Source organism: Poromitra crassiceps (genome assembly GCF_964638095.1).
Source record: "Poromitra crassiceps genome assembly, chromosome: 11".
In the NCBI taxonomy this organism is placed as follows: Eukaryota; Metazoa; Chordata; class Actinopteri; order Beryciformes; family Melamphaidae; genus Poromitra; species Poromitra crassiceps.
The window spans coordinates 26163622-26173916 of record NC_139643.1 but is presented as its reverse complement, the minus strand read 5'-3'; the positions used below and the strand labels follow the sequence as shown (position 1 = coordinate 26173916).

The 10295-nt window shown below is 43.7% G+C and overlaps 1 protein-coding gene across 1 annotated transcript; it reads left to right on the top strand.

The window, feature by feature from the left end:
- Positions 1-5982: 5982 nt before the first annotated feature.
- Positions 5983-10053, top strand: LOC310784931 (cathepsin S-like; the record flags this gene model as incomplete). Its single annotated transcript, XM_083645956.1, has 7 exons — positions 5983-6102; positions 6852-6974; positions 7173-7325; positions 7478-7702; positions 8710-8875; positions 9674-9776; positions 9954-10053. The coding sequence occupies 7 exons, from the start codon at positions 5983-5985 to the stop codon at positions 10051-10053; spliced, it is 990 nt and encodes a 329-aa protein (XP_083502082.1).
- Positions 10054-10295: the final 242 nt, after the last annotated feature.

Genomic DNA, 10295 nt, shown 5'->3' with positions numbered 1-10295 from the left:
TTTACCATGTTTTTCAAAGCACTGTAATCATGGTAACACGGTAATCACGGTACCACGGTTTTAATGATAATGAAAATTTTAAAAGGTACGGTTATCGTAAGGAATTTTATCACGATTATCATTAAAACCGGTTATCGTTACATCCCTAACACACACACACACACACATAGACAGACAGACAGAGAGACAGAGATTGCATGTGCCAATGGTATCAGAACTAGTTATTCAAATATGAACTGAGTAGCTAGCAAACCGTGGCTCTGAACCCTTGACCCTCTGAGACAACCCCCCCCCCCCCCCCCGATAATAAACCTAGTCCATCACCTCAGCAATGCAATGATCAAACAGCGCAGAGACTGAGAGTGAGTGACTGCTATCTCACACAAAATAATAATAATAATAATAATAATAATAATAATAATAAAGGTAATAATAATAATAATAATAACAATAATAATAATAATAATAATAATAATAATAATAATCATAATCTCTGCTAAATACAAATCTTCCTGACAAATAATGCATCATTGTGCGTGCACACAATATGAGAACAGAATGGACCGGGGGGGCTGGAGAGCAAAACACATGACAGCACAGACCCTCCAACCACACACAACCAATGACATTGCATCATGTAACGTCAAGCCAAGCCTATCATGACAGCACACACACACACACACACACACACACACACACACACACACACACCATCACAGCAACACACATCACAGCACACACACACACAGTGGCGTGCCGTCCATTAGGCGAACTAGGCAAATGCTAGGGGCGCTTGAGCCGTTAGGGGCGCCAGAGAGGGTAAAAAAAAAAAAAAAAACTTTTTCATGATAATAGGCCTACTATTATTTTACAATAGTAGACAAAAAATAAGCAGAACAACGTCTTAAGTCTTTAAATAATAGTGAAATCATTTTTCTAATTCTGGCTTTCTGGCTGCCTGCTGCAGCACTTTCACCATGGTCCCTAATCCATACCACCCCACCCCCTGCGCGGCCACGCCCCCTTCTACCTGCTCGGAGCTTTTTCCCAGAGTGGGGGAAGGGAGCTGGAAGGTGGGTGCTGAGGGTGCTGCAGCACCCCCTGGTGGCAAGAAATGGGATTTTCGAAATTGTTGGATTTGGCTGTCTTGTGTTTATGCCACCAACAAGATGCATTAAAAAACAGTTTGTGCTTCCCAGCTCTAATCTTACTTCATACGCTCTCTCTTCAAAAGTGTTTGATTTTCATCATAATCTGGTTTTCCATAATAATAATAATAAGTTCAGTGTTTATGCCTGTGTTTCTGTCTGTTGTAGTGTAAAATGACTAAAGGGAGAACAGGTGCTTACATGAAAGTGAGTGAGAAAAGGAGAAGATACTGAATAATGACATCACAACAGTATAATTCTAATGTTAATTTAAAATTAAATATTCTTCTAAATATGGATGAAAGTCCAAAAAACGTCTAATTTTCTTCGCCGCTGCCCTCGCGGGCAGCACCAAGAGTCCCTTCCTTACAGCACCCCCTACCTAAAAGTACTTCCAGCACCACTGGGGGAGGGCGATTCTGAACCTGCACTGCAGTGGTGGAATTAGCTGTGATATAATTTTTATTATATTTTCTTTGGGGGAGGGGGGAGGGGGGGCACCAGCAAAAATCTTGCCTAGGGCACCAACTTGGTCAGGCACGCCACACACAGCAGGCACACACAGCCACCATCACACAGCAACACACACATCACAGCCTGGGAGATGCGTCTGGGTCCCCTCCCGTTGAACGGGACCTGAACGGCACCAGATGGTCGGGCAGTCAGATCCACAACCACTTTGCGAGTTGGTTTGGCGATGTCAGACTACAAAACACAGACTTGCTTGCAGCCAGAATAAAATCAATTGGCATGGCAGAATATACGTTTTTTTAAATAACTTACCCTTGCTGGCTTGGATACTTCCACTCTGTAGCCTCAGTCACATGACGGCTCCTTGACGTCACGGTTCCGGAAGAGTATCCCGTTCATATTCTGCAATGAGATTTTGATTATTAGCCATAATGTTGTAACCACCCAAGGTAGACTTACCACGGGCGAGCAAGTTGAGAAACAATGGCAGGGAGCAAGTGGGCATTGTTCTGTTTCAATTTTTGTCCCACTGATGATGTCATAGAGAGGCATTGTGACATCACTGATGATGATGTCAAAAACAGCCTTCTTCGGCTGTGTCATTTTGGGTTTAAACTGCTCAACAGCGTCGGATGTATCAGTTGGGAGCTCAGTGGTTGGGAGGGTGTACTGCACTGTTTACAATTTTGAGCTTAAACTTCGTCTCTGCGTCAAGGCTAGCTGTATGGTCGTCTGTGATTGGTGGCCTACACTCATTTCTCTCTCTGGATAGGCTACTACAGACTTGCTACAGCTTGCAAAGTGAAGGGCTAAAACAGCCACTGAATGACTGAAAGTATTGTCGAAGCTATTATGAGTCACGCTGCTTTCAACGCCAGCACCCGTTCTGAAATCTGTTACCAACCAACATAATAATAATGAATAATAGGCTAATTGATTGGAGTTACTAGACACTCAAAGCGCTTCACTCAGAGGGGAAGGAAACATGGTGGCGATTTCTGGTTAAGCCTACAAAAATACGTCATCCCTGCGGTACTCTTGCTGCATTCGTTTATGGTAGGAGCTGGCAAGTGGCAAGTGGCCAACGCGTCACATCCAACCTATTTGCGTTCGAGATTGCACTGGGAAGTAGCAAGTAACATGACGCAAAATGATGCGTTTCATTCAATCTGATAAAAGTTTGATGTTTCTCACCATAAACAACATGCGTGGCCATCTTGAAATTACGTCAAATGACGTGGTGGGAGCTACTGGGGGTTGAGAAATCATACCCAAGTTTGCGGGTAGGAACTCCGAGTTATATTGGCGTTTTATTTTATTTTTGCTAGTAGCAACTGGCAACTTGCCACATCCCACTTATAATCGAACGCGGCATAAATGGCGGCCGCTCAGACTGCTGGTCCCGCCCACTGCCAATGGGAGTTTCTCCCATTGGCTGAAACGCTCAGTCGCTCAATCATCCACTAATCTCTCTGATTGGCTGGGAATGCCGGAATGGATTATGGGATTCACAGTTTCCTTTACTCTTAAAATAATAATGTACACACTCTTGTACACACTGCACTTTTTTTGTTTTTAAATGTTTTTCCTTTTTTATCAAATGTATTATGGTCACAATTCTCTAGCTGGCTGTTTGGCTTGGTTCCAGGCTTAAAAACTAGACTTTAGATAAGGATTTATTGTGATTGAGAAAAATGAATGGGGAAATACTCTCTTCCAAACCAGAGGTGGCCAAAACTTTTGCTGTAAAAGTTTTGCTTTTATGCTCCCGGGTCTTCCTCTTCGCAGTAACTCTTTTCAGTTAACCTTGAACACGGTGTCACTCAATTATATTAAGCCCCCCCCCCCCCCCCACACACACACACCTTAAAATATCCTGGAGACATGCCTGGCAGGTGCATAGCTAGCTAGCATAGCTCCCACTTACCTGCCAGGTTCGGTCTTTGGGGGAAACGATGAAAGGCTTGTTGTTTACTGTCAATTCTGTCACAATTTCTTATTCCACTTTGAATTCTCTTTCCTGGTCATGGTGTCCTCTCTCTCTGTCATGGTGCTTCTGTGCTGTGCTGCTGTTGTTACTTCCTGTTGCAGTGACTGACAGCAGACAACAGCTCGCGCTTTCTTCTTCTTCTTCTTCTTCTTTTTTATTTCCGGCAGTGTAGACGCTACTAGGCGTATTACTGCCCTCCACAGTTCAAATGAAATTTGATGTCTTCTTTATATTTACAGTGTTCATCATGTATCCACCCATAATGCTCCCATTCACTCTATATATATCCATTCTACTGCTCAGTCGTCGGGAACTCATCCCTCAGCGCCTTCTCAATCTCCTCTCCAGAAATGTCCACAACATTCAAGAACCTTCTAGCTGCATCCATCATCATCTTAATCTTTTCCTTTTTTCCCTTGATCTGCTCTGTACAATTAATCACCATGGCCATAAATGTCAAAAATCCTTTTTTGTCCACACAAATGATTTGTTCAACTCCCTTCTGTTTCTTCTCTGGTTCCTTTTCAATTTCTTCCATTTTATCACTCTCATTCTCCACTCTTTTAACAGCTTCAGCATATGACATACCCTTCTCTTTTACCCTAATCTGATTCACTTTCACCTCATTTACTCTCCTTGGGCATTGCTTTGAACCCGCATGATGATCACCATCACAGTGTAGGCACTTTGCCTTGTCTTCCTCTAAACACGTGTCTCTCTCACACTCCTTTCCCCCACATCTCCCACATCTCCGGACCCCTCTACACACAGCAGCAACATGACCATACTCTTGACAGCAATAACATCTCATCGGTGCTCTTTCAAACGGCCTTACCCTATAACAACAATAATCCACATACACTCTCTCAGGCAACTCTCCATCAAAGGTCAAACACACAGACAAACTCTCCTCCCTTTCCCCCCCATGATTTCGTGTCAATCTCTTTGCCTCCAGCACACCCTCCACACTTTCAAACAACTCAGCCTCTACCGACAGAGGCACACCACTCACCACACCCTTCTTCCTTACCTCAGATCCAAGTACAAAACATGTTACAATAGCTGCACTAGCACGTTCACCTCCAGTAGCCCTATTTCTACACCACTTTATTTCCTTTACAGCTTTGTCTCTCTGCTCTTTTGAAACACACTCAATTATAACTAATCCACTTCTTGCTACTCTAACTGACCTTACCTGCCCAAGTACCCTCTCCACATACTCCCCTACTTTATGTTGATCACTAAATATACCATCCTCTTTCGATGAAACCACCCTCATCCCCACTACAAACTCCTGCTTCTTCCTCACTGCTCGACTACACTCACTATCCGAACCTAACCCTTTCCTCACTTTCTTCACTGACTGACTTGTGCCACTTGAAACACTCGACAAACTTTTACGTTTATTCTCAATTCCCCTTTTATCCTGATCATTTTCAATTTCGCTCTCGCTCTCACTCTCACTTTCCGACGCCATTTTTCAATCTTCAGCTCGCGCTTTCAGCTAGGTTCCAAACTGTTGAGTGAGAGCAAAGACGATGGGATTCAAGCAAGCAAGACGGCCCAACTTCAACTCACTTCCTGTTATTTTGTCACGTGGGTTTTGCACATGGTTTTCCACGGACCCGCCCATTTAGGAGACTTGCCTGCTACCATTTGTTAGAATTGGCGGAGCCTGCGGTGACCCATCTATAATAATATAATATCTATGATGGTGAGAGGCAGAGTAGGGCAGGGCGGGTCTTGGGAGCCCCCCAAATTGGCCGCCTTTAATTGTTCCAGGTGCGTAATGAGCTTCGTTAATAAAACCCGAGAGAGGCGCCACTTTTGGTCGTTGTGGTCTGCTGTTCAGGTATGTGTCGGCGTCTTCATGCTTCCAAAGAGAGGACTCAACTTAATACGGCTCTCTTATGTTAGGCTTTTGACAAGTCAGAAAATAAATTAGATTGGTGCTGCAGCATTGACATCATTGGTCTCTCTAGTCTTGCAATCAATTAATTGTCCACCTCCCTTTATGACAAGAGTTGCAGCTTAAAAGAAGAAAAGTGGGGGCCAGTCTAGATTCCCCCACCATCTCGGCCTATTAAAACATACATTATTCTGAAATGTCTCTCAAATTTAGACCCATCTGAAAATGTGTTAAATGTGTTTGCATAGGCTTTGTTTTCTGGACACTGGAAATGCTTGTTTACCTGCGTTTTTAACTGCATGCATGTTGATGCACCTATTTTAGATTTCCAACTATGTTAAGACATCAAAGATGGCCTATATTCTGCATAGGGTGCTGCTGCAGAACGATGTTGAAACCAAGGCTGAACTATAGTCTTATCGTTTGAGACAATTATGAGACCTATCTTTTTCAGCTCTGGAAAGATGTTGGGGAGCCTGCTTTTCACCCTCCTGTGTGGGATTGCAGTGGCCCTGCTCAACCCAGGACTGGATCGGCACTGGGAGCTCTGGAAGAAGATGCACAATAAAGTGTATTCTCAGCAGGTAGCACTCATTTCCTTCACCTTGTCAACCATGTCTCATTCTAAAATGTATTATTTATTTGCACGGTTAAACACCATAAGCAAAGTCAGATGTCTAAATGAATGGAAGTTGTATAGCCACTGTTAATCCTAGCCTGGGTAAACCCAGCCTCCACGTGACCTGCTCTCAGACCTGTTCTCAGTCACTACAGTGAGTGCTAGTGACTGAGAACTCTGAGAGCAGGTCACGTGGGGGCTGGGTTTACCTAGGCTATGTGAATCCAGGCAACTGAAATCAGGATATGAACTGTAAAAAAAAAAAAAAATCTTACAGAGTATATTGCCTGCTTTTATTCTCATTTCAGCAGCCTGGACTCTGCTGACCTTATGTCATTTCAAACCTTATCAGCTACCTGCATTTTGTGGCAATGCCATGTGTCTTCCAGAAAGCCCAGTCCCCCTGTGTCATTCTAGTAAAGTCCTGATGTGGTGTACAACATATTCTTTTTCATTTGAAGTGGTGCTTGTTGCTGGGGATTCATTGGCATGTCATGCTAAACTGATCAACAAGTCCAGGCAATGATTCTCATTCTTGACCCTCTGTCTGCCGCTTAACAAGTTCTGCAGGAGAGCTACAACTATAAACTCATTCACCTCTGCTGCTCTGTAGCCTACATTTAGTGTGATTAGTGTTTGCGTCTTGTGACACATTTAAGGTCATAAAGATCAACCATTGAATGCATCACAATGAAGTTCATGTTGTCCATCCAGATCGAGGAGTTCGGCCGCAGACGGATATGGGAAGAGAACTTGGAAATGATCAATGTCCACAACCTGGAAACGTCCATGGGCATGCACACCTATGAACTGGCAATGAACCACTTGGGAGACTTGGTGAGTATATGGGCCTACGTCATCTCTCCTCCTTGTGTGTACACCACCAGCAGACGTCAATATTGATTTCACCATGTTGTTGCAATGGTGGCCTCATGGCTTTTTCCAGTGATGCAATGACCTCAACGGTTGGTTAGCTAGTGACTGAAAGAAACTAGCAGAGAATTGAGCCATTTTCTTATGTTTTCTCAATTGCAGACTACTGAAGAGATCAGTGTTACACTCACAGGCACCCATGTACCATCTGACCTGGAGAGGGGTCCTACCCCCTCTCTCGGGGCGGAGCAGAGCGTTGTGCCGCCGTCTCTGGACTGGAGAGAGAAAGGCCTGGTCACAGACGTCAAAATGCAGGTGAGCGCTGAGCACAAAAGGCAGCGCACATTAACCCAAAATCTAAGGTTGAACATCTGGAGGATGAATTATTTTGTCTGTGGCTGTAATTTGAAGATCAAAACTCCCATGTTTTTCCTTGTGCCTGAATTGGTTGCCCTATTTATTTGTAGGGTTCTTGTGGCTCTTGCTGGGCCTTCAGTGCAGTTGGGGCTTTGGAAGGGCAGCTGAAGAAGACTACAGGCAACTTAACGTCTCTTAGTCCCCAAAATCTGATGGACTGCTCCAGGAAATACGGCAACCGTGGCTGTCACGGTGGCTTTATGTCAAATGCCTTCCAATATGTTGTGAAAAACCAAGGCATTGATTCTGAGGCAGCCTACCCCTACATGGGCAAGGTAAGTTTCTGACTTGGATGCAGTGTAGGCCTAACCTGACACTGCCAGGTAGTGTAGGCCAGGCATGGTCACTAAGCAGACCACATCACTAAAACGAAGTTGTCTGTAGGATGGCTGCTTTAAAATATCATAAAAGCACCTTCAGAAAGGTTCAGGTGCATTGGGTGGTTGAACCTTTTGTAGAAATATATTCTTCCTGCAAACGCATGGTCGCTCATTATTTCCTGTCTTTTTAGGTTGGTCAGTGCAGGTATAACGCTCAGTATGTCTTTTTAGGTTGGTCAGTGCAGGTATAACGCTCAGTATGTCTTTTTAGGTTGGTCAGTGCAGGTATAACGCTCAGTATCTGTCTTTTAGGTTGGTCAGTGCAGGTATAACGCTCAGTATCTGTCTTTTAGGTTGGTCAGTGCAGGTATAACGCTCAGTATGTCTTTTTAGGTTGGTCAGTGCAGGTATAATGCTCAGTATCTGTCTTTTAGGTTGGTCAGTGCAGGTATAACGCTCAGTATGTCTTTTTAGGTTGGTCAGTGCAGGTATAATGCTCAGTATCTGTCTTTTAGGTTGGTCAGTGCAGGTATAGCGCTCAGTATGTCTTTGTAGGTTGGTCAGTGCAGGTATAACGCTCAGTATGTCTTTTTAGGTTGGTCAGTGCAGGTATAACGCTCAGTATGTCTTTTCAGGTTGGTCAGTGCAGGTATAACGCTCAGTATCTGTCTTTTAGGTTGGTCAGTGCAGGTATAGCGCTCAGTATGTCTTTTTAGGTTGGTCAGTGCAGGTATAACGCTCAGTATCTGTCTTTTAGGTTGGTCAGTGCAGGTATAACGCTCAGTATCTGTCTTTTAGGTTGGTCAGTGCAGGTATAACGCTCAGTATGTCTTTTTAGGTTGGTCAGTGCAGGTATAACGCTCAGTATCTGTCTTTTTAGGTTGGTCAGTGCAGGTATAACGCTCAGTATCTGTCTTTTTAGGTTGGTCAGTGCAGGTATAACGCTCAGTATGTCTTTTTAGGTTGGTCAGTGCAGGTATAACGCTCGGTACCGGGCTGCCAACTGCTCTGCCTATGCCTTCTTACCGGAGGGAGATGAAGATGCGCTGAAGGCGGGCCTGGCTATTATCGGACCCATCTCGGTTGCCATTGATGCTTCCCGTCCCAAGTTTGTCTTCTACCGCCATGGTGAGTGGCAAACACAAGCAGTTTGAACATGAAGGCAACACAAAGCAGTTTGAACATGAAGGAAACACAAAGCTTGAACATGAAGGCAACACAAACGCAAAGCAGTTTGAACATGAAGGCAACACAAAGCAGTTTGAACATGAAGGAAACACAAAGCAGTTTGAACATGAAGGCAACACAAAGCAGTTTGAACATGAAGGCAACACAAACAACATGAAGGCAACACAAAAGATAAAGCAGTTTGAACATGAAGGCAACACAAAAGATAAAGCAGTTTGAACATGAAGGCAACACAAAAGATAAAGCAGTTTGAACATGAAGGCAACACAAAAGATAAAGCAGTTTGAACATGAAGGCAACACAAAAGATAAAGCAGTTTGAACATGAAGGCAACACAAAAGATAAAGCAGTTTGAACATGAAGGCAACACAAAAGATAAAGCAGTTTGAACATGAAGGCAACACAAAAGATAAAGCAGTTTGAACATGAAGGCAACACAAAAGATAAAGCAGTTTGAACATGAAGGCAACACAAACAACATGAAGGCAGCGCAAAACGCAAAGCAGTTTGAGCATGAAGGCAACACAAAAGATAAAGCCGTATGAACATGAAGGCAGCACAAACGCAAAGCAGTTTTGGTAGTTTTTATTTGTTTCAGCTTGAAAAGTAAGTGGAACAAACCTGGACTTGAGGTGATGTTTTCAGAGTGAATCTATGTATGCATGTGGCTTAAGACTTGGAGCCCAGCTTTGCTACTGGGTCTATGGGCTGAAAGGAGAACTCACCTGTCTTCAACAGGTGTGTACACAGACCACACATGTACCCACCATATCAACCATGGAGTGCTGGCTGTTGGGTTTGGTACCGAAGATGGATGCGACTACTGGCTGATCAAGAACAGGTTGGTCTGGGAGGTTTGTGGTTTAGTGTGAAAATGGCAGAAAATGGGACGTTAAATTTGTATTCTTGAGCACCCAAATTGCTTTATTTGTATGTGGCATTTTGCGTGTCATTGATATTCCGTATTTGAGGATTGTCATTTCTGTTTTTTAAACTATGCTTTTGACTTTTTCTGCAGTTGGGGCAAAAAATACGGAGATGGAGGCTACATCAAGATGGCTCGGAATCGCCGAAACCAGTGTGGCATCGCTCTCTACCCTTGTTTCCCCATCATGTGATCTCCCAAGTTGCTGGATATGTTTGATGCCTTTTTTTATAGTGATGCATTATTTAGTTTTAAAAATGAAATAAACACTTGATCTGTGCAACTTGTGTGGTGGTCTTTGAAAACATTGAGGTTGACAAAAGAATTGTGCCGGAAGTCTTGGATAGGCAGCATGTCTGTATGGTAACTGCTTCAGTGGCTGGTGTTTAAACATAATTTGGGGCAGTCAAATATTATTTACTGGACAGTAGTGAC